The following is a 26,565-nucleotide window of genomic DNA, read 5'->3' on the forward strand; positions in this document are numbered from 1 at the left end:
ATTGTACACACTCTGCAGTGGTCTTGTAGGATTTTGGACAGCACTCAGCTGAAGGGAACGCTCTCAGAGTAAGACGCTAAGGCCGGAGTCACACTAAGCTTATGAAAAATTGCTCTTAGTCTCCCTGCCGAGAGTTGCACGAGTGTAATGCACGTGCCGTCAGACAGGTCCTGGGAGTTCACAGCCAATGAACTCTCTTCACATATGTGACGTCAGCAAGAGCACGGTGGGAAATGTTCCCACGGTGCACGCGATGACGTCAGAAAGGTAAAATGAGTTCATTGGCTGTGAACTCGCAGGACCTGTCAGACGGCACCGCGAGCAGGGGAATTTTCTCACACTCGCTGTGCCCTCAGACAGGGAATAGGAGTTCACAGGGAGACACTGAGCACACGCTGCTCAGTGTCTGCTGGATGACAGGCTGTATGGTCACATCAAGCAACCAAGCAGCCTGCCATCTAGATGTAGCACAGCTGGACACGTAGAGGGACTAATGGATTACCAGCATCTCTGCGGAAAGGTAAGGAATATTGTTAATTTTTTTTTTTGCTTTTTTTTTTTACTTTTTTCAGATGACAATGGCGTTGGTGGAATGGGCAAGGTCGTAAGTATGGTCTAATTAAGATTTATTAAAAGAGTCTGTGTTATTCTTTCAATTAAAGGTCTTTTTTCAGGGTGTCTTTGTTTTCTTACAATGTGACTATGGGGTTAGTAATGGGGGTGTCTTATTAACGCCTCTCCATTACTAACCTCAGGGCTTGGAGTCACCTGACAATACAAAGGTGACATCAACCCCCCCAACTATCACCCCACTTTCCACCGCTACAGGGCATGTAGGAAGATTGAGGCTAAGTGCCAGAATTGGCGCATCTTAGAGATGCGCCTTTTTGGGGGCGGCTGAGAGCTGATATTTTTAGCCTGGGAAAGGGGGGCAGTATTCATGGCCCCTTCCTAGGCTATTAATATCAGCCTGCAGCTGTCTGCATAAACTTTGCTGGTTATTAATTATAGGGGGACCCTACGTCATTTTTTTTTAGGGTCCCCCATTTTAATAGCCAGCAAAGGCTAATTATACAGCTGTGAGCTGATATTAATAGCCTGGGAAGCTCCATGGGTATTACCCCCTTCCCAGGATATCAACACTGGGCCCCAGTCACCAGCTTTCCCTCTGCTGGTTACGAAAATTACGAGGGAGCCCACGCAATTTTTTTCCAAAAAAGAATCTTTTATTAATTAAATACATGTTGAGTAAGCTGCAGACACAATGTACTAATTGTATATGTCCCTGACATCTGTACATCTACCTATTCTATGTGTATTTACTGTATGTAATCCATCTCTTCTATCCTGTCGGCTCCTGCTGTGATTTTACAGTACAAGGCAGATGAATTGTCGGCTTTTCTTCTATCTATGTAATATACTGTATATATATACATACATATATGTGCCACTGACATCTATATATCTATCTATTCTATGTGTATATATCTATTCTAACCTGTCCGTGTGATTTTACTGTATGCAGCACATGAATTGCTGACTTGTCAAAGAACACCGGTGCTTAAAAATCAGACAGCAATCGCATGGTCCGAGTGCTGTGCGATTTTTTTTCTCGTACCCATAGGCTTGCATTGGCGAGTCTTGGCGACAATCGCAGCATGCTGAATACGCCCAAGAAAAAAGGTGATGTGAGCTGCTCCATAGATTAACGTTTGTCCGAGTGCTGTGCGATGTTTTCTGGCATAGCACTCGCCCGTATTCTACGGTAGTGGGACCCCGGCCTTAGAGGGAAACGCTCAGCAGGAATCCTGCCTAGAAGACCCCATGTGTAAGGAGTCGGTGTAGGGAGCGACTGTCCGCAGGCGATGGAGCCTCTGATACACAGTATACGGGAGAACGACATCCCAGGGTCCTTACAGGCGGCTCCGGATCCTCCACGAGTCACACATCAGCGCTGCCGATAACTGGGGAAATCAATGTCATCAGGCTCCAATCAGGAAAAGTGATTTATTCCAGGAGGAGGGCGAGAGGGACAAAGAAGCACAGCCCCAACCCCCCCCCCCCAGGACCAGCACACCGCGGGGGGCTCCCACAGACCAGGGCCCATCTCATGGTGACCTCAAACATAAGAGGGACCAAGTAAAATTATGTGAAACCCCCCCCCGGTGCTGGACATTGTAGGATTAGATACACGGCTCAACTGTCAGTCTCACACAGGAGAGGATTAGATACACGGCTCAGCAGACAGTATCAGACAGGAGAGGATTAGATACATGGCTCAGCAGTCAGTATCACACAGGATAGGATTAGATACATGGCTCAGCGGTCAGTACCACACAGGAGAGGATTAGATACACGGCTCAGCAGACAGTATCAAACAGGAGAGGATTAGATACACGGCTCAGCAGTCAGTATCACACAGGATAGGATTAGATACATGGCTCAGCGGTCAGTATCACACAGGAGAGGATTAGATACACAGCTCAGCAGACAGTATCACACAGGATGAGATTAGATACACGGCTCAGCAGTCAGTATCACACAGGATAGGATTAGATACACGGCTCAGCAGACAGTATCAAACAGGAGAGGATTAGATACACGGCTCAGCAGTCAGTATCACACAGGATAGGATTAGATACATGGCTCAGCGGTCAGTATCACACAGGAGAGGATTAGATACACGGCTCAGCGGTCAGTACCACACAGGATAGGATTAGATACATGGCTCAGTGGTCAGTATCAAACAGGAGAGGATTAGATACACGGCTCAGCAGTCAGTATCACACAGGATAGGATTAGATACATGGCTCAGCAGTCAGTATCACACAGAATAGGATTAGATACACAGCTCAGCAGTCAGTATCACACAGGATAGGATTAGATACACGGCTCAGCAGACAGTATCACAGGAGAGGATTTGATACACGGCTCAGCAGACAGTATCACACAGGATAGGATTAGATACACAGCTCAGCGGTCAGTATCACACAGGAGAGGATTAGATACACGGCTCAGCAGTCAGTATCACACAGGATAGGATTAGATACATGGCTCAGCGGTCAGTATCACACAGGAGAGGATTAGATACATGGCTCAGCAGTCAGTATCACACAGGAGAGGATTAGATACACAGCTCAGCAGACAGTATCACACAGGATAGGATTAGATAAATGGCTCAGCAGACAGTATCACACAGGAGAGGATTAGATACACGGCTCAGCAGACAGTATCACACAGGATAGGATTAGATACACAGCTCAGCGGTCAGTACCACACAGGGTAGGATTAGATACACGGCTCAACTGTCAGTCTCACACAGGAGAGGATTAGATACACGGCTCAGCAGACAGTATCAGACAGGAGAGGATTAGATACATGGCTCAGCGGTCAGTATCACACAGGAGAGGATTAGATACACATCTCAGCAGTCAGTATCACACAGGATAGGATTAGATACACGGCTCAGCAGACAGTATCAAACAGGAGAGGATTAGATACACGGCTCAGCAGTCAGTATCACACAGGAGAGGATTAGATACACGGCTCAGCAGACAGTATCACACAGGAGAGGATTAGATACACAGCTCAGCGGTCAGTATCACACAGGATAGGATTAGATACATGGCTCAGCGGTCAGTATCACACAGGAGAGGATTAGATACACATCTCAGCAGTCAGTATCACACAGGATAGGATTAGATACACGGCTCAGCAGACAGTATCAAACAGGAGAGGATTAGATACACGGCTCAGCAGTCAGTATCACACAGGAGAGGATTAGATACACGGCTCTGCAGACAGTATCACACAGGAGAGGATTAGATACACATCTCAGCAGTCAGTATCACACAGGATAGGATTAGATACACGGCTCAGCAGACAGTATCAAACAGGAGAGGATTAGATACACGGCTCAGCAGTCAGTATCACACAGGAGAGGATTAGATACACGGCTCAGCAGTCAGTATCACACAGGATAGGATTAGATACACGGCTCAGCAGACAGTATCACACAGGAGAGGATTAGATACACAGCTCAGCGGTCAGTACCACACAGGAGAGGATTAGATACATTTAGATACGAGGCTTCTTGGGATTATTTGATATTATTTTCATGTGTCACCAGATTAGTAATAATAAAACATTTTGTGTTTTTATAATTTATTTTATCTTTTTTATTAATGGAAAATGAATTAGAATTCACACAAGTGACAGAAACGTCAAATACAGAGTTCCATTAAATTCTAAAATTATTCAAAAGGGAAAAATAGATTCATTTATTGAGATGTTAAGTATATAAGTTTTCTCTAAATGCATTTCAAGGCCTCAAGGGAAATGGAATATTAAATGTCCTATGAGGGGGGCGGGGGCTTTTCTCCTGTTTTCCATTTTGCATATAAAATAAGACTAAAAGGCTCAGACGATGCGATCCGACTCCTGATATACTGTATTATCACATCCCAGCACCAATGTCAAAAAGAAATGTAGATAAATAGAGGAATATTGCCACCTTGCAGTACACCATCTCGTACACTAGAGGGCAATATATATGTACATTTATTCTCTGTGTGCACATCTGTCTGTATGTATGTGCTCTGTGTATAAATGTGTGTATGTGCTCTGTTTAAACATGTGTATATGAACACCTGGTATAACCTGGGTATCTCCTGCATATAATTATATATGAACACCTGGAATAACCTGGGTATCTGCTGTATATAATTATATATGTACAGCCGGTATAACCTGGGCATCTCCTGTATATAATTATATATGTACAGCCGGTATAACCTGGGCATCTCCTGTATATAATTATATATGTACAGCCGGTATAACCTGGGTATCTCCTGTATATAATTATATATGTACAGCCGGTATAACCTGGGCATCTCCCGTATATAATGATATATGTACAGCCGGTATAACCTGGGCATCTCCCGTATATAATGATATATGTACAGCCGGTATAACCTGGGCATCTCCTGTATATAATGATATATGTACAGCTGGTATAACGTGGGCATCTCCTGTATATAATGATATATGTACAGCCGGTATAACCTGGGCATCTCCCGTATATCATTATATATGTACAGCTGGTATAACCCGGGCATCTCCTGTATATAATTATATATGTACAGCCGGTATAACCTGGGCATCTCCTGTATATAATTATATATGTACAGCTGGTATAACCTGGACATCTCCTGTATATAATTATATATGTACAGCTGGTATAACCTGGGCATCTCCTGTATATAATTATATATGTACAGCTGGTATAACCTGGGCATCTCCTGTATATAATTATATATGTACAGCTGGTATAACCTGGGCATCTCCTGTATATCATTATATATGTACAGCCGGTATAACCTCGGTATCTCCTGTATATAATTATATATGTACAGCTGATATAACCTGGGCATCTCCTGTATATAATTATATATGTACAGCCGGTATAACCTGGGCATCTCCTATATATAATTATATATGTACAGCCGGTATAACCTGGGCATCTCCTGTATATAATTATATATGTACAGCTGATATAACCTGGGCATCTCCTGTATATAATTATATATGTACAGCTGGTATAACCTGGGTATTTTCTACACATACTGTAATTATGTATGTACATATGATATAAAATAAGCATGCAGATTTATCTTCCTTGCTCCTCTTATTTTTCTGCTTGTGGGGATTCGGCTCAGAAACCATAAAATCACCAACCTCTCCCTAACTTCTATGAACTCAATTAAATCCCTGAGACGCCATCCAGCTGCTTAACAGATCGTGATATTGAGTTCATCCAAAAAGACAGGTAAGAGCAGGAGCAGTGAGCAAGAGCGCAGCTCCAATTACACGAGGCCGAGGGTAAGTGCCCGCCAGGGAAAGATATTCAACAGACCCTACTGCAGATTAACATGCCCAGAGAGACGCTGCGTAATTACACGAGGCCGGGGCAGTTATACTCCAGTAATATCTCAGGAAAGGAAAGACACAAAACAATTATTATGTAAAATTTCATGTCTTCTACAGAGCGGTACATTCATCTAGAAAGTCACCGCTATACACAGTACGTATAAATAAACATGAAAAGCACAGTCAGAAGTGGCATCATCACATCAGATCCTGCATCATCATCACCATAAACTACTATAATACTGCCCCTATGTAAAATAATATAACTACTATAATACTGCCCATATATACAAGAATATAACTACTATAATACTTCCCCTATGTGCAAGAATATAACTACTATAATACTGCCCCTATATACAAGAATATAACTACTATAATACTGCTCCTATGTACAAGAATATAACTACTATAATACTTCCCCTATGTGCAAGAATATAACTACTATAATACTGCCCATATATACAAGAATATAACTACTATAATACTTCCCCTATGTGCAAGAATATAACTACTATAATACTGCTCCTATGTACAAGAATATAACTACTATAATACTGCTCCTATGTACAAGAATATAACTACTATAATACTGCCCCTATGTACAAGAATATAACTACTATAATACTGCCCCTAAGTACAAGAATATAACTACTATAATACTGCTCCTATGTACAAGTATATAACTACTATAATACTGCTCCTATGTATAAGGATATAACTACTATAATACTGCTCCTATGTACAAGAATATAACTACTATAATACTGCCCCTATGTACAAGAATATAACTACTATAATACTGCTCCTATGTACAAGAATATAACTACTATAATACTGCCTCTATGTACAAGTATATAACTACTATAATACTGCCCCCTATGTACACGTATATAACTACTATAACACTGCCTCTATGTACAAGTATATAACTACTATAATACTGCCCCTATGTACAAGAATATAACTACTATAATACTGCCTCTATGTACAAGAATATAACTACTATAATACTGCTCCTATGTACAAGAATATAACTACTATAATACTGCCCCTATGTACAAGAATATAACTACTATAATACTGCCCCTATGTACAAGAATATAACTACTATAATACTTCCCCTATGTGCAAGAATATAACTACTATAATACTGCCCATATATACAAGAATATAACTACTATAATACTTCCCCTATGTGCAAGAATATAACTACTATAATACTGCTCCTATGTACAAGAATATAACTACTATAATACTGCTCCTATGTACAAGAATATAACTACTATAATACTGCCCCTATGTACAAGAATATAACTACTATAATACTGCCCCTAAGTACAAGAATATAACTACTATAATACTGCTCCTATGTACAAGTATATAACTACTATAATACTGCTCCTATGTATAAGGATATAACTACTATAATACTGCTCCTATGTACAAGAATATAACTACTATAATACTGCCCCTATGTACAAGAATATAACTACTATAATACTGCTCCTATGTACAAGAATATAACTACTATAATACTGCCTCTATGTACAAGTATATAACTACTATAATACTGCCCCCTATGTACACGTATATAACTACTATAACACTGCCTCTATGTACAAGTATATAACTACTATAATACTGCCCCTATGTACAAGAATATAACTACTATAATACTGCCTCTATGTACAAGAATATAACTACTATAATACTGCTCCTATGTACAAGAATATAACTACTATAATACTGCCCCTATGTACAAGAATATAACTACTATAATACTGCCCCTATGTACAAGAATATAACTACTATAATACTGCTCCTATATACAAGAATATAACTACTATAATACTGCTCCTATATACAAGAATATAACTACTATAATACTGCTCCTATATACAAGAATATAACTACTATAATACTGCTCCTATATACAAGAATATAACTACTATAATACTGCTCCTATGTACAAGAATATAACTACTATAATACTGCCCTATGTACAAGAACATAACTACTATAATACTGCCCCTATGTACAAGAACATAACTACTATAATACTGCTCCTATGTACAAGAATATAACTACTATAATACTGCTCCTATGTACAAGAATATAACTACTATAATACTGCCCCTATGTACAAGAATATAACTACTATAATACTGCCCCTATGTACAAGAATATAACTACTATAATACTGCCCCTATGTACAAGAATATAACTACTATAATACTGCCCCCTATGTACAAGAATATAACTACTATAATACTGCTCCTATGTACAAGAATATAACTACTATAATACTGCTCCTATGTACAAGAATATAACTACTATAATACTGCTCCTATGTACAAGAATATAACTACTATAATACTGCCCCTATATAGAAGTATACACATAATTCATATCTATAGGACGTGTATTCGTGGTATTTTCTTCTTTCCATGCTACTTTTCACCTGCGCTTATAATTTATTGTCACCGAGTTTGATATTCTGGAGTTCAGTTGTGGATCCGTATAAAACTTTGCTGGACCCCGATGAGGCGGCGCAGTCGGACCCCGGCTCTGCACAATTACCGCTGGGAGTCGGACAACCTGTCACAGGTGATAATGAGATTCAGCAACAGCCGAGAATTACACCGAGACTCCGGGGAAGTAGAGATTATCTCACGTCTGACAACCTGGGGACGGATCTCATCATTAGAGACGATAATATCCGCAGAGGAGCCGGATGCCATCAGCGCGAGTCATGGACGGACCCCAATGTGCGTATTTCATTTGCAGCCCCCCTTAGATTGCCCAGTAGCCAGGCCGTCCTCGTATAACCAGCACACATCCATGTAATCCCCGCTATAACATAGACATCTCCTGCCCATGTCTGCGGCAAATGTTTCTTACGAACAGATTTGTTATATTTTGGTGTCTTTATGGTCGGCCCATTGCATTAGTATTCACCCCCTTGTTACCCCTCTGCCCCTGAAGCCTTCGGGCACTGGATAATGGAGATCTCAGAACATGCCGGTCTCCTCACCTGAGTTTTCCTTCCTGAGGCAGCTCGTGGTACGGGTCATCGCACACCAGCCGGCCCTCTGTGTCCAGCAGGTAGATGAAGGCATTGTCCTGAAATACAGAAGATCCGGGTGAGGAACGAAGAAGGACAGGAACTACGACAGCCAGAAAAATAACTGTAAACTACTGACAACACGACTCTGAAATTCAAAGCTAAAAAAATTTGTATTTTTTTGCAGCAAATGAAAAATCATCAAAATAATAAAAAAGAAACAGTGTTTTCAGACCTCAAACAATGCAAAGAAAACAAGTTCATAATCATTTAGAAACAACAATACTGATGTTTTAACCCGGGAAGAGTTCAGAAATCAATATTGTGTGGAATAACCATGATTGTTAATCACAGCTTTCATGAGTCTTGGCAGCTTTCCACCAGTCTATCACACGGCTCCTGGGACAATAATGTAAACCATTCTTCTTTGTTGGATGGCTTGTGACTATCCATCATCCTCTCGATTACATTCCAGAGGTTTTCAATGGGGTTCAGGTCTGGAGATTGGGCGGCCATGACAGGGATTTGATGTGGTGATCTCTTAATTTTTGCCAGAGTTGTAATAGTGTCATGATATCACCCATATAGCAGAGCTATGATATCACCCATATAGCAGAGCTATGATATCACCCATATAGTAGAGCTATGATATCACCCATATAGCAGAGCTATGATATCACCCATATAGTAGAGCTATGATATCACCCATATAGCAGAGCTATGATATCACCCATATAGCAGAGTTATGATATCACCCATATAGCAGAGTTATGATATCACCCATATAGCAGAGTTATGATATCACCCATATAGCAGAGCTATGATATCACCCATATAACAGAGCTATGATATCACCCATATAGTAGAGCTATGATATCACCCATATAGCAGAGCTATGATATCACCCATATAGCAGAGTTATGATATCACCCATATAGCAGAGCTATGATATCACCCATATAGCAGAGCTATGATATCACCCGTACAGCAGAGCTATGATATCACCCGTACAGCAGAGCTATGATATCACCCATACAGCAGAGCTATGATATCACCCATATAGCAGAGCTATGATATCACCCATATAGCAGAGTTATGATATCACCCATATAGCAGAGTTATGATATCACCCATATAGCAGAGCTATGATATCACCCATATAGTAGAGTTATGATATCACCCATATAGCAGAGTTATGATATCACCCATATAGCAGAGTTATGATATCACCCATATAGCAGAGCTATGATATCACCCATATAGCAGAGCTATTATATCACCCATATAGTAGAGTTATGATATCACCCATATAGTAGAGTTATGATATCACCCATATAGCAGAGCTATGCTATCACCCATATAGCAGAGCTATGATATCACCCATATAGCAGAGCTATGATATCACCCATATAGCAGAGCTATGATATCACCCATATAGCAGAGTTATGATATCACCCATATAGCAGAGTTATGATATCACCCATATAGCAGAGCTATGATATCACCCATATAGTAGAGTTATGATATCACCCATATAGCAGAGCTATGATATCACCCATATAGCAGAGCTATGATATCACCCATATAGCAGAGCTATGATATCACCCATATAGCAGAGCTATGATATCACCCATATAGCAGAGCTATGATATCACCCATATAGCAGAGCTATGATATCACCCATATAGCAGAGCTATGATATCACCCATATAGCAGAGCTATGATATCACCCATATAGCAGAGCTATGATATCACCCATATAGCAGAGCTATGATATCACCCATATAGCAGAGCTATATCACCCATACAGCAGAACTATGATATCACCCATACAGCAGAACTATGATATCACCCATATAGCAGAGCTATGATATCACCTATACAGCAGAGCTATGATATCACACATATAGTAGTTATGATATCACCCATATAGTAGAGCTATATCACCCATATAGTAGAGTTATGATATCACCCACATAGTAGAGCTATGATATCACCCATTCAGTAGAGGTATGACATCGTCCATAGAGTAGAGCTATAATATCGCCCATAGAGTAGAGATATATCACCCATATAGTAGAGCTATATCACTCATATAGTAGAGTTATGATATCATTCATATAGTAGAGTAGTGTTCCCCAACTCCGGTCCACATAAGCCACCAACAGGTCATGTTTTCAGGATTTCCTTAGTATTGCACAGGTGATAATTGCATCACATGGATAGGCCAGCATTCATTAACCTGTGCAATACTAAGGATATCCTCAAAACATGACCTATTGTTGGCTCTTGAGGACCGGAGTTGGGGAACACTGTAGTAGAGCTATGATATCACCCATATAGTAGAGCTATGATATCACCCATACAACAGTGTCATGATATCACCCATACAGTAGAGCTATGATATCACTCATATGGTAGTTATGATATAACCCATATAGCAGAGTTATATTACCCATATAGTAGAGTTATGATATCACCCATATAGCAGAGCTATGATATCACCCATACAGTTGAGCTATGATATCACCCGCACAACAGTGTCATGATATCACTCATACAGTAGAGCTATGATATCACTCATATAGTAGTGACATGACATTGCGCTTATAGTAGTACCATGATATCATACAGTAGAAGTATGATATCGACTATACAGTAGAGCTATGATATCGCCCATATAGTAGTGACATGACATTGCCCTTATAGTAGTGCCGTGATATCATACAGTAGAAGTATGATATCGACTATACAGTAGAGCTATGATATCGCCCATATAGTAGTGCCATGACATCGCTCTTATAATAGTGCCATGACATCACCCATATAGTAGAGCTATGATATCGCCCATATAGTAGAGCTATGATATCGCCCCTACAATAGTGTCATGATATCATTCATACAGTAGTACCATATCACCCATATAGCAGAGCTATGATATCACCCATATAGTAGAGCTATGATATCACCCATATAGTAGAGCTATGATATCACTCATATAGTAGTGCCATGATATCGCCCATACAACAGTGCCATGATATCGCCCTTATAGTAGTGCCATGATATCGCCTGTACAGTAGTAGCATGATAATACTCATACATATAGTAGTGCCATGATATCGCCCATATAGTAGAGCCATGATTTGACCTACATAGTAGTGACACCTAGCATTCACAGTGCCTATACAATGGTACTTACCACCAGTCAGTACTCAAAGGTCAGAGAGTTCTGCCAAAACTCAGACAAGTTGCAGGAACATGGTGCAGAGCGTAGGTAACTACAGAGAACCTGGAGGCCATCCGGTAGTCAGAACAAACCAAGAGTACAATGAGTCAACCAGAAGATCAGCCTTAAGGCTAAAAACCATGCAAGAGCTGGGGAAAGCCCTGAAGAATTGTGGTGTACTGGTAGTGCTGGGTGCTTCAGCAATGGACCTCAATGAAAAGGAAGACCAGTAGGGGGTGCTAAACTGGAGGATGTGGCAACGGCTAAATGTTGATTTCCCACATTAGTGTCATCCCTGTGTGACGGGGTCCTTCTCCGATACCACACAATCAACAGAGCGAGGGAAGTGTGAACAATCCCAGACCACCTTTATTATAGGTGTGATGGTGTGATATGTTATGTGGGTATCATTTTGTGTATATTTATATTTTACTGATTATCATGGTGTCCTCTTGTAGGATGAGTTGTTATTTGCCATCTGATATCAGCCCCACAGTCCTGTACTGTTATCTCTCCACAGGGTCAGTGAATAATGTTGTTTGTTAATATGCTAATGACGTATTGAACTAGCTTGTTGAAACAATGAGCCCCTGCGACCCACCCACCTAACCTGTGAATGAAGAAAGGGACTTGTAAATATCAGGGAGGTGACACACAGCCAGTCCTGTGTGGAATGATGATGTGTTCACAGCATCTCAGAGAGAAAGAAGAGTATATGGACTATGCTATCCTCTGTCTGCTGGATTGTTGGACTTTTATCCTGTTACTGAACTGCATTCGTTGTTACTGAACTGCATTCCTGTTCTGGACTATTTATCCTTTGTGTGTTGGATTGTTTATGGACCGTTCGTATTTTTGCCTAAATAAAGGTCTTGGAATTGTTTACTATACTCTTGCTCTGTTGATTGTGTGGTACCGGAGAAGGACCCCGTGACAATAGGCAAAACTAAAAGGTCCATAAACAATCCACCACACTGAGGATATAATAGTCCAGAACACGAATGCAGTTCAGTAACAGGATAAAATGTCCAAGGAGATGAAAGTCCAATAATCCAGCAGAGGATAAAAAATCCATATGCTTCCCTCTGTGACTTGCTGTGTTCACACCATCCTCACCACACAGGAACTGAATTTTTCAGCTCCTGTCCTCCTCCTCATGTCCAGGGGTATTCAGACAGGTTGGGGTGGTTTTCACGCCTCCCAGACCTGACAAAGGTGCCTCAGGGATTAAGGCACTACAGGGTGTCATCAAAGGGCATAGATACAGTCAGGCTGCAGACAGTAAAGGTACCTTCACACATAACGATATCGTTAACGATATCGTTGCAACGTCACGCTTTTGGTGACGTAGCAACGATCCCGCTAACGATCTCGTTATGTGTGACAGCGACCAACGATCAGGCCCCTGCTGGGAGATCGTTGGTCGCTGTGGAATGATCAGGACCTTTTTTTGGTCGCTGATCACCCGCTGTCATCGCTGGATCGGCGTGTGTGACACCGATCCAGCGATGTGTTCACTTGTAACCAGGGTAAATATCGGGTTACTAAGTGCAGGGCCGCGCTTAGTAACCCGATATTTACTCTGGTTACCATTGTAAAAGTTAAAAAAAAGTACATACTCACATTCCGATGTCTGTCTTTTCCCCCGCCGTCAGCTTCCCACACTGACTGTCAGAGTGCTGGCCGTAAAGCAGAGCACAGCGGTGACGTCACCGCTCTGCTTTACGGCCGGCGCTTACACAGTCAGTGTGGGAAGCTGACAGCGGGGGAAAAGACAGACATCGGAATGTGAGTATGTACTTTTTTTTAACTTTTACAATGGTAACCAGGGTAAATATCGGGTTACTAAGCGCGGCCCTGCACTTAGCAACCCGATGTTTACCCTGGTTACCCGGGTGCTGCAGGGGGACTTCGGCATTGTTGAAGACAGTTTAAACGATGCCGAAGTCTTTCCCCTGATCGTTTGTCGCTGGAGAGAGCTGTCTGTGTGACAGCTCCCCAGCGACCACACAACGACTTACCAACGATCACGGTCAGGTCGTATCGCTGGTCGTGATCATTGGTAAGTCGTTTAGTGTAACGGTACCTTAAGAGAGCTAATTCAATTATCAGCCTTTTGGATGGTAATTGAGACTCTAGACAATGTGGGGAATACGCGGAACGATACAGGGCAATAAGAGAACACTATGAAAATCCGTAAAATATAAATATACACAAAATGATACCCACATAACATATCACACATGTATTGTATTCCAGCGTAGAACATATCATCCCTCAGAGACGTTGCTCTGTCTCCTCACTCCCAGACATCTCATCGACTCGGTCAATAGTTTGGATCAGAGGTTATTGCATTCAGCTTATTATCTTCTGACAGAGGAAAGAACAATCCTTGGCTACAATCGATTTGGACTTGGGTTAAGCTGATTTGTATTTCTCGCCCGGCTCTACCAAAGAAGATGCAATCAGGCATTACCTCAGGAAACAGCCTTCCTTTTCCGATATTCGCCCACCGGTCACAGCTATGGGCCATCATACGTGGCGGGTTATCGATAAAACAGTGGGCTGTCAGTGGTTTTTAAAATCTTTCCATGTTCCTCAATGTGAGACGTAGTGAATGACGGGCACAAATCTATAGGTCAGGGTCAGAGGTTACTGCTAAAAATTACTTAATCTCATCAAGAAACGAAAATGAAGGCATCAAGTATCGTCTACACGGTCACATCCATCGCGATCCATTGTGTCCCTGTCCATGGTGCTGAAAGGTCCTAATGTCTGCATCCAGCACTGAGATCTCTCCGTATCCACTCCTTAGTGGGATTCTGCCCCACAGAACCCCTTTTCATCACTGCCGGGAGAGTCACCTGATGAAGGCGGTATTCAGCTGGCGAAACACGTTGTGTGTTCAGCATTTTAAAGGTTTATACATTTTATAACCTTCTGTCCTTATCTATATGCCCAGTGCTATGCCTGACAGCATATTCTTTCCTTCTTGTCATCCGATAGGACCGCCATCTACGTCAGAGATATAAAGAGATGCCTAAATTGTCATGGGGTTAATGAAACCTAGGGCTGAGTCTACCGAGGAACCCATGGAGTTGGGAGGATGACTTATTTTAATGGTCCTCCTGCAGTTCAGTGCAAAGAGGGAGTGTTCTGTGGTCATTTTGTTGGTACTTGTTCATCTATACGTAACCGCAAACAGCCGGCGGAAAACTAAGGAGCCCAGGTTGCAGGGAGGTTAACAACCCGAGTGTATATATATACATATATATATCTCCTGAGGGTAGGTCACAATTCTTTTTACCGGCCGAGATCCATTTTGGAGAAAGTAAGGTGGTTATTTCAGCCTTTTTGCACAGTGGGGAGGGGGTTTCAATTGATTGACACACGATTTATTCAGGACCTCAATCCTCACAAATTGTCCTGATCGATACCTATAAGCGCTATTCATTTTGCATCCTTGCGCCAGGGGTATTTTATTGAGGTCATTCGAGGGATACGTCGGCAAGTAGGGGCCGCGCACTTGGAATCAATCGATTGTTACAAGCTAGAGGGCTTGCTCTCTCCTGTGGTTCTTGGATTACCTTGGCTGACGTTGCACCATCCCATGGTGGACTGGCAGACTCGGGAGGTGGAGCGAGTACTATGAAAGACACTGCTTGCTCACCCATTTAGCCAGGGTCAATATCCGATATGTGATGGAATACCTGTCGGATTTTGAGGTTGCGTTCTATGAACAGGGATGTCAGGAAATTCCTTTTCATCATCCTTATGATTGCGCCATTAATTTAATTTTTGGGGTCAAATTTCGTAAGAGCAGGTTATATAATATATCAGGTTTGGAGAGGCAGCCCATGAAGGACTATATCAAAGAAAGTCTGGCTAAGGGCCATGTCAGACCTTCCTCGTCTCCAGTTGCAGAAGGGATTTTCTTTGTTTCTTTGTGTAATGTCCGCTGACATCAAGACAACGGGTTAGTAATGGAGAGGGATCTATCAGACACACCCATTACTAATGCAGTAAGTAAAAATAGAGGAAAACACCCCCCCCAAAAAAAATCTAAATTTGAAAAGAAACACCCCAACAAGGGTCCGCTGTAATCCAGTATATGGAGATCCCACGACGATCCCAGTCTTCTTCATCCAGTCTATGGAGCTCCGCTCAGAGAAGGTAGCTCCATAGACTGGAGCAGCAGCCACTGCTGGGCCTCGCACTGCGCTCCGCGACACCCGGCTCCTGTGAAACAAGGTGACTTCAGTAATGTTATCAAGAGCAGCACCACTGTGAACTGAGGTAACCTTACTGATGTTACCTCAGTTCACAGCAGCCAGTTCTCACGATGGTAGCCGGACTAATGAGCAATCGCGAATCTAGCACTCATCAATCCAGTACTCGAGCTGCTGCGAGACCCACTGGCTGTGAACGCTGGTAACCTTAGTTCACAGCCTCCAGATGTTCTAGAATCTGGGAACTCCAGTAACTTTAAAGTCTCCCTTAAAGGAAGTAACAAAGTGAGGAGAAGGAGGCAGACTTTGAAAAATCCCATCGCTATCAGCGCCAACACCTACCATCTCAGCCCATGTTCAGAGGACCGTAACCACCCTGGGCACAGAAAAAAAGAAGACACTGGAACCCAAAACCCTGTTCAGGCAAAGGAGAAAGAATGCCTTGGCGCCAAAGCTCCCCAAGTGGCTGGTGCAGGTTCTAACATTTGCCTGACCGGCAATGCTTTGGCACAGGTCTTTGTTTCAGGTACTGGTTTGCTTGAGAACGGCCAGGAGAGACAGCATCATCCAGACCAACCGTGGAGGTGGGACTGACCACCATCTCCTATTACCTGGGAAGCCTTGAAAACGAAGATAAAGTGAAAGGACATTTCCAGGTTTTCTCAGGTTCTCCTCTTTTCTTGTTTTCTTCTTCCAAAATGGCTGAGGTTCCATGGCAGTTTGCCAAGTACTGGGTCACCAGAGTGATTCCAATGTTTTCAGTTGCAATAGTTTGTTGCTACATGGAGTAGGCTACTCTATTTATAAAGGACATAGACACCTGGGGTCATGCAGCCTAAGGCCTCTTTCACACTTCCGTCGGTACGGATCCGTCGCAATGCGTCGGACCGACGTACCGACGGACGTTGTGAAAGTTTTGCATGATGTGGGCAGCGGATGCAGTTTTTTGACACATCCGATGCCTATCCTGTAGTCCGGAGAGAAGGGGGCGGAGTTTCGGCCGCGCAAGCGTGGTCGAAAATGGCGGACGCAACAGACAAAAAAACGTTGCATTGAACGTTTTTTTGTGACGACGGTCCACCAAAACACAACGGATCTGTCGCACGAAGGACGCAACATGTCGCGATCCGTCGCTAATACAAGTCTATGGGCAAAAAACACATCCTGCGAGCAGATTTGCAGGATCCGTTTTTTGCCCGCAAGACGGATTGCGACGGATGCCAAACGACAGAAATGTGAAAGAGGCCTAAGCAAACACAGTTTCCAACCAATGAGGACGTCATACACAGGAGATTAACAGAGGGGTGTAACAACTCTGCTGGCTTCACGGCATGGCCTCTCATCTCTCACACTATCTTACCCACTGCTCCAGGTCATGATGTGGCTTCTGTTTCTTGCCAGCTCCATATTCTGTGCCTCTGCATGCTTCCTGGATGTGTGCACAGGGGGGCGGTGCCTGAACTCTCTGGTTCTTATAGGAATCAGGTGCACCTGTCTAATCTGTTCCTGACCAATTACCAAGAGGCCTCCAGTATTTAGTGCAGCTCCACCCAGTGGACTGGGCCTGTGCAATGTGTTAGCTCAGTTTGTGTTTAGCTTCTGAGTTTGCCAGGCCTTGCTCTGTGTTACTCCCTCTCTAGAGGCTTTTCTCAGTGTTCTTGACTTGATCTTGTTGTCCACCCTCCAGGAGGCAGAATATCCTGGTCCCTGTGTCTTTGTTCTTGTTCCTTGTCTTGTTCCATTGCCTTGTCTGTACTTTGTTTTATCTCGGTCTCCTTGTCTGTGGCTTCCTTCCCTGTTGTGTCTTTCCTTGTGTTCTCAGTCTGCTCATGCTCCGCACTCTTGCGGCTCTGCCTGCTCTGTACCTTTGTGGCTTTACCTCTGCTCTTCACTCCTGCGGTTCTGCTCCGTTCTACTCTGCTCTGCTCCTGTTGCTGCAGGAATCTCTTGCTGCAGCTCCTCTCCGCATTCCTTGTGGTTTTGCTCTGCTTTGCTGCTGCAGAAACCTCTTGTTGCAGCTCCTCTCCGCATTCCTTCTGGCTCCGCTCTGCTTAGCTTCTGCTGCTGCAGTATTCTCTTGCTGCAGCTCCTCTCCACATTCCTTGTGGCTCCACTCTGCTTAGCTTCTGCAGAAATCTCTTGCTGCAGCTCCTCTCCGCATTCCTTGCGGTTCTGCTCTGCTTAGCTTTTGTTGCTATGCTATCTCTTGCTGCAGCTCCTCTTCGCATTCCTTGCGGTTCTGCTCTGCTTAGCTTTTCTTGCTATGCTATCTCTTGCTGCTCTTCCGCTCCTATCTGCAGCCTTGCACTTCTCTTCCTGTGTGAACAGGTCCCAACCTGTTCCTTCATTCTCCTTTCCTTCAGGCTTGTTTCCGTACCTGCATCTCCTGTGTGAACAGGTCCCAACCTGTTCCTTCATTCTCCTTTCCTTCAGGATTGTTTCCATACCTGCACCTCCAGTGTGAACAGTTCCCTACCTGTTCCTTCAAACTACATATCCGTACCTGCACCTCCAGTGTGAACAGGTCCCTACCTGTTCCTTCATACACCAAACCAACCTGCCCTGTGTCTCTGCCTTTCCTGCCAGCCCTGTATCTCTGCCGTTCCTGCCAGCCCTGTGTCTCTGCCGTTCCTGCCAGCCCTGTGTCTCTGCCGTTCCTGCCTGCCCTGTGTCTCTGCCGTTCCTGCCTGCCCTGTGTCTCTGTTGTTCCTGCCTGCCCTGTGTCTCTGCCATTCCTGCCAGCCCTGTGTCTCTGCCATTCCTGTCAGCCCTGTGTCTCTGCCATTCCTGTCAGCCCTGTGTCTCAGCCGTGCCCACCAGCCCTGTGTCTCAGCTGTGCCTGCCAGTCCTGTGTCTCTGTCGTTCCTGCCAGCTCTGTGTCTCAGCCGTGCCAGCCTACTCGTCTGAATCTCATCCATGCTCATCAGCTAGTCCTGCCTGATGCCCGCACCAATCCTGGTGCTCCTGATTCCCAAGTAGGATAAGCAGCCACAGTCAGACACCACCCTGGAGTAGCACCTGGCAGCTGCCTGCTGCACAAGCCTGACCTCACCAACAGAGGCTCCAGTGAAGACCAAGGCAGCTGTCATAGTTACACCCCTTCCAGGGTAGCCTGGTTTGTGGCACAGTGGGGCAACAAACCCCCCGAGCTCACGCCCACCAGCCAGGGCTTGAGCGTGACAAGGGGTTTGGACTGTTTATTTTGAAGTTTTAATGTGTGATTTTGCTTACAGAGTTACATGGTCGTGGACGACCATCATTTGCCGTGAGAACATGTAGGGGGTTAGAAGAAGACGTTGAGTTAAGTTAATGTGAACAGTAACGAATATGAATGTTTTTATTGTTATCTGCTTTTAAGAAAGTATTTGTATTTTATCCTAATGGTCGATTTGCGTCTTGGTTTTCCTAGAGGTTTTACATCAAGGACATTCCTGGGAATTGGGGAGGTTTGTCCATAAGGGAATCATTACAGGGCATAGGGATACAGTTGCACCGGTTTGAGTAAGAAACATTTAATAGCTTGGGATTAACCCACATATGGGAGGGGTTAGATCTGATAAAAAATTGAAGCACATCCTAGTTAGAAAGGAATGTGAGGGAGTTCAATCAGTGAAAGTCTCAGACAGTGTGGAGATTCAAGTTCAAGTACAAACAGCGATGGGCCATAACAGTACCAAACTTCCATCCAGCAGGAGGGCGCACCGAAAGTCTAGCATGTATTCCAGGATGGTCCGAGACCTAGGACCCAGAAGAAGCATTGAAGTGCATGCCTTGCTCTCTCCTAAGAGGAAGGGGCCTGTCAGGGAAGAGCCAGAGAAAGCGGTGGCGAGACTCAGGAAAGCGGGGTGGCTGAACATGGAGTTGCTGGAATCAACAGAGGTGGGGCAGGTTGCGGCAGAACAAAGGCAAGAACTATTAGCATAGCAGGCAAAGGGAACATCACTTAAAGGGGACTCGGTCTCATACTCAGGTACGGACTGGGGATGAAATTCAGCCCTTGCATTTCAAATCACACCCATGTTGTCCCCGTCCCCAAGCACCAGATGGGATATATTACTAATATTACCCTGGATGGAGGAAAGGAAGATTTACTACAAGACAAATATATCTAATGATACCAATGGCCTGCTGGGGTAAGTGACGGAGCCAGCAAAATTGTGCTCCTACACAACTCTTGACAGTATGGGTATCTTGAGAACAGCGATTCTGTTAACAACGTAGCAGACAAGGCAGCCCATGACCAGACAGGCCCTTCTGGCATTTGCCAGAATTGCCGAATGGCCAGTCCAGCCCGGCTCATACTGTATGCCACAGCTGAATGTACAGAACTGTACAATAACCAACCAAACCTGTTGAACCAGAAGCCAGGTCTCCTGTCATGTGTCCAACTCTATCTGGTCCCATGAACGGGGAGATAACAAGGGCTCCTGAACTGATAAGTGAGTACAGAATGCATTCCTGTTTAGAAAAGGGGTCACAGGGCAAAAAGACCTCAGTTCTGGCCCACAGCAGCCAGTCCTGTCCCCCCTTCAGTACAAGGACCATGATACTGACACTTGGGGTACAGGAGAATGACACTGATAGTTGGGGTGCCTCTACATCCTGCACATCACAAATATCAATAAAGATACTCGTGCTCCCGGAAGTCTTTAATCTCGGCATGGTCCATCATATGGTATGTCGTCTATTGCCTTTTAAGTGTTTTTTTCTGTCTTTTTTGTATATTTACTCCTTTAATTGATTTGTTCTGCAGGAGATCCCTTTGAATTTCCATTCTTCTTTTGTTCTTTTTTCCCCTTTACTTGGTATTTGCTAAGTATGTGCTGGACTGATTCCGAGCTAATAGCGGCGCCAGTGGCCACTTTGTTAGAAATCGTCCATACAGTAAATTTTGAACACTGATCTATAGGTTCTGGTCAAAGGTTAGGACAAAAAAGAGGCAATACAGTAATAATAATAATAATAATAATAATTTTTATTTATATAGCGCCAACATATTCCGCAGCGCTTTACAAATTATAGAGGGGACTTGTACAGACAATAGACATTACAGCATAACAGAAATACAGTTCAAAAACAGATACCAGGAGGAATGAGGACCCTGCTCGCAAGCTACAAACTATGAGGAAAAGGGGAGACACGAGAGAAGAAGCTGAACCTCCGCATGGATCTCATGGCCATCCTGTCATCTTTGGACATTCTTCAGTACGTCTCTCTCCAAGGTGCTGAAAGAAGTGAGTTCTTTTATTGAACATGGTGACCCAAATATGTTCCCTGTCACCTGTAGAGAGGCTCCGGGTGGGTGGAAGCAGAACACCAGGGGTCAGAGAACAGAAGGACAAGGACAGAAGGACCTCTGCTTCCTCTCAGGTCTGGGATTGGGCAGAACAATATTTCCACCACATCTCAGTTCTGTATTAAGCAGCGCAGTCTCCAAAATTTCCCAACCTCCTTCTTCTCTCGCCCATCACACGGCTCCATGTGGTTCTCATGGTCTATAGGTGAAGACCCTTCTGGCATCTTTGGCCTCTTTTTCTCATGTCTCTGTCCAGGGTTCGGATTCTTCTCACTCCCGAGGTTGTGCTCATTTCCGCAGCCTGTTTCTAGGTTTCTGCACCCTCCAGATTTGCAAAAGGTAAACATAATAAAAGGAAACGTTTTATGAACAACTCCAGTTGGCAGCTGTTCTAGTTTACCGAGAACTGACCATAAGACGGGTTATTGGAACACATTTCCTAATTTGGTCTTTAGCTTCTTAAATTCACCAAATAGTGCCAATTTTTGTGCATTTGACAAGTCCCCTTTGGTAGATTGATCCCAATATGACTATATGAACATATGTAATTCCCCTGCAGTGCGCCCACAGCAGTGATGAAGCATTACACAGGGTCCTCCCGATGTCAGACACTGCAACCACTATTCTCTGAGGCTAAAAGGTCAGGGTTCTGAATTGGACCCCAAGACATGCTGAACACGGGCGTTCTAAACTGGAGGCTTGGTGACGTTCTCACCTCCATGGCTCCACCTTGATTGTTGGGTCTCCAGAACAGAAGTAATTGTGGTTGACAGCGTCTTCTCTGATGAAGGGTCTGCAGGGACCTGATGGTGAGATGTTCCTACCAGACGTTCTCCTTTCTGAAGATGTTGGAAGACTATGAGCTTTTGATCCGTGTCCTGGGAGCATTGCTCATTCCACCAAGAACCCTACAACTACAGAATGACAACGACTACACAGGGCTCTGACGGAGGGACATCCAGACACTTTCATCAGTCTCTCCTGATCAGTCAGCACCCGACATGACTTGTGAGAGATGGAGGACGTTACATCTTCAGCTACAAGTTCAGTTTGTTAAACCAAAACCTATTCTCCTTATTAAATAATTATCATAGTCGCCGGGTGATGTGTCCCCCCGCGAGGACATAAAAATAATATCCAGTGGCCTGGTGAAGTGTCCTGCAGCCCCCGCGAAGCCATAAAAATAACATCCAGTGGCAGGGTGATGTGTCCTGCACCTTCCGCGAGGACATAAAAATAATATCCAGTGGCCTGGTGACGTGTCCTGCACTCCATGTGAGGAGATATACAACCACATGTAATCTAGGGGTAAGACATGGAATATTGTATAAAACATCTAGAATAGGGAAACTAGGAAATGTACGAAGCTGAAAATAATGTCTGAGGGGCTGACTCTTGGGGTGCAGGACATGACACTGGCTATTGGGGTGCAGGAGATGACACTGACCCTTGGGTTGCAGGACATGACACTGACCCATGGGGTGCAAGACATGACATTCACCTTTGGGGTGCAGGACATGACACTGACCCTTGGGTTGCAGGATCTGACACTGACCCTTGGGTTGCAGGACATGACACTAACCCTTGGGTTGCAGGATCTGACACTGACTCTTGGGTTGCAGGACATTACACTGACCCTTGAGGTGCCGGACATAACACTGACCCTTGGGCTGCAAGATCTGACACTGACCCTTACGGTTCAGGACATGACACTGACCCTTGGGTTGAAGGACATGATACTGACCCTTACGGTTCAGGACATGACACTGACCCTTGGGGTGCAGTACATGACACTGACCCTTGGTTTGCAGGACATGACACTGACCCTTGGGGTGCAGTACATGACACTGACCCTTGGTTTGCAGGACATGACACTGACCCTTGGGGTGCAGTACATGACACTGACCCTTGGTTTGCAGGACATGACACTGACCCTTGGGGTGCAGTACATGACACTGACCCTTGGTTTGCAGGACATGACACTGACCCTTGGAGAGCAGTACATGACACTGACCCTTGGTTTGAAGGACATGATACTGACCCTTGGAGTGCAGTACATGACACTGACCCTTGGGTTGAAGGTTATGATACTGACCCTTACGGTTCAGGACATGACACTGACCCTTGGTTTGCAGGACATGACACTGACCCTTGGTTTGCAGGACATGACACTGGCTGGTCGTGAATTTTCTGGTGATTTCTACACTGAAGGTCGACACTAATGATCTTTGGATGCTGGACAGATAGAGCAGGGTTTATTTTTCGTCGGTGCTGAGCGTTTTCCATCGTTCTCAGCCTCCTCCTTTCTAGAACAGTTGATCCCAATTTCATGCTCAATAAACCTCCCTTATAAAATGTAATGACATCGGGAGCAGAGAATTCTCCTTCTGTCCTTTGTTTCCGGCTCGGCCATCTGCAGCACAACCAGTGAGATGAAATCAGCGCTAACCACCCGCCACTTCACCCACATAATCAGTGCCAGGCACCAAAGCGGAAAATGACTGGTTGGATGTTGAGGCTCCCGTAGTCTGATACCGACCAGTGTTGTCCCCATCAGTGTATGGGAGCAAGATACGAGAGGCTTGATCCGTGCACAGTGACCTCTCCAGGGTCTGGACTATCACTACGGATTCTCTGTAGAGCGCCTCTGGATGGACAAGTCTGGTACTGAGGGTGGGGTAGAGTTACTATTGCTGAACCAATAGTTCTACACATTTGATGGTTGGTCACTCATCTGGTCCCAGTAACACCAGTTTGATCCTTCTTATCGTCTCTGTCTCTATCTGGGACGGGCGCGGGGTGAGGAGCCGCTGAGCACAATCTAGGACGCGCGATCTAGGACACAACAGACAAAGTTTCCGTTCTACTAAAACTTGCAGGTACCTGGGGAGGTTCTCCTCGCCGCGTGGAAAGGATGTCCGTGCCATGAGAGCGTCTTTTTATCCCAACCTCAGCAGCTACATCTGCAACTCCCCAAACACCGCACCCCAAGCAATTAGCGAGGCTCCAGCTGTTTTTGGCTAGGGCGAGTCGGGTCTGCAGCACGTGGCTAATTCCAAATTCTGCTTCTCCGCAGAACATTACATCCCCCCGGGGTCCGCAGAGGACATCGCTCTGTTCACACAGCCTGTTTTCATAGGAGAAATCCCAACAGACGCGTTGTTCTCATTAATGTTTTACTGTCCTCATTCACGCAAAGTAAGCAATTAGCAATCGGGCGAACGGTCGCGAGAAAGCAAAAACTGACATAAGATCCCTCTTGATCATGATATCAAAGGACGTCCAACCACGAGGGTCGATGGTAAAAAGATAACTGCTGGGGCTACAGCATGGAAGCGGGAAGAGGCAACAGTCAGGATGTCACATGGCAGCAATGATACCCAGGCGGTATTACAGCTGCGGTGCGTTATTGGGGCGTAAGGGTGCGGAGTGCAGAAAAGATGCAACATCCCTGAGACATCACTATACCCATATCATCCGGTAGGGGAGAGAAGAGGAGAATAGGGGAGAAGGGGAGAGAAGAGGGGAAATGGAGTGAGAAGGGGAGAAGAGGAGAGAAGTGGTGAGAAGGGGAAAGAAGAGGGGAGAAAAGGAAAGAAGGGGAGAGAAGAGGGGAGAGAAGAGGGGAGAAGGGAGGAGAAGGGGTGAGAAGAGGGGAAATGGAGTGAGAAGGGGAGAAGAGGGGACAAGGGGAGAGAAGGGAGAAGAGGAGAGAAGGGGAGAAGAGGGAAGAAGAGAGGAGGAGTGTACCAGGGGAGAGAAGAGGAGAGAAGGGAGGAGAAGGGGTGAGAAGAGGGGAAATGGAGTGAGAAGGGGAGAAGAGGAGAGAAGAGGGGACAAGGGGAGAGAAGAGGGGAGAAGAGGAAAGAAGGGGAGAGAAGAGGGGAGAAGGAGTGAGAAGGGGAGAGAAGGGGAGAGAAGAGGGGAGAAGGAGGGAAAAGGGAAGAAAAGGGAAGAGGAGACAAGATAAGGGGAGAGAAGGGGTGAAAAGGGTTAGATAAGTAGGGAGAAGGCGAGAGAAGGGAAGGGGAGAGAAGAGGTGAGAAAGATACAATGGAAGAGAAGAGGGGAGAAGGGGAGAAGAGGAGAGTATGGGGTGAGAAGACGGGAGAAGGGGTGAGAAGACGGGAGAAGGGGTGAGAAGGAGAGAGAAGAGGGGAGAAAGGGAGAGAAGGGGAGAAGAGTGAACCAGGGGAGAGAAGAGGGGATAGGGAGTGAGAAAGGGAGAGAAAAGGGGATAGAAGTGGGGAGAAGATTAAAGAAAGGGAGAGAAGAGGGGAGAAGGTGTGACAAGAGGAGAAAAGGGGAGAACAGGGAAGAAGAGAGGAGAAGAGTGTACCAGGGGAGAGAAGGAGGGAGATGGGAGTGAGAAGGGGAGAGAAGGGAGAAGAAGAGGGGAGAAGGGGAAAAGAAGAGAGAAGAGTGTACCAGGGGAGAGAAGGGGAGAAGAGGAGAGAAGGGGAGAAGAGGGAAGAAGAGAGACGAGTGTACCAGGGGAGAGGGAGTGAGAAGGGGAGAGTAGGGAAGACAAGAGGGGAGAAGGGAGGAAAAGTAGTGAGAAGGGGGAGAAGAGGAAATAAGGGGAGAGAAGAGGGGAGAAGAGGGACAAGGGGAGAGAAGGGGGGATAAGGGAAGAGAAGAGGGGAGAAAATAAGGGGAGAGAAAGGGTGAAAAGGGTTAGAGAAGTAGGGAGAAGGGAACAGAAGGAAGGGGAGAGAAGGGAAGGGGAGAGAAGAGGTTAGAAAGGGATAGAAGGGAAGAGAAGAGGGGAGAGGAAGAGGTGAGAAGGGGAGAAGGGATGAGAGGGGATGATAAGGAG

At 44.7% G+C, this 26,565-nt stretch overlaps 1 protein-coding gene across 3 annotated transcripts in view; it reads right to left on the bottom strand.

Annotated features, from left to right (window-relative positions):
- PDE2A (phosphodiesterase 2A) overlaps positions 1-26,565 on the bottom strand; it is a 633,083-nt gene that overhangs the window by 345,829 nt on the left and 260,689 nt on the right. For all 3 annotated transcript variants that reach the window (XM_069759489.1, XM_069759488.1, XM_069759486.1), the window contains one exon: positions 8,966-9,054. In XM_069759489.1, the coding sequence (XP_069615590.1) occupies positions 8,966-9,054 (89 nt within the window). The remainder of the gene's footprint in view (positions 1-8,965; positions 9,055-26,565) is intronic.

This window comes from Ranitomeya imitator, chromosome 3 (assembly GCF_032444005.1).
Source record: "Ranitomeya imitator isolate aRanImi1 chromosome 3, aRanImi1.pri, whole genome shotgun sequence".
NCBI lineage: Eukaryota > Metazoa > Chordata > Amphibia > Anura > Dendrobatidae > Ranitomeya > Ranitomeya imitator.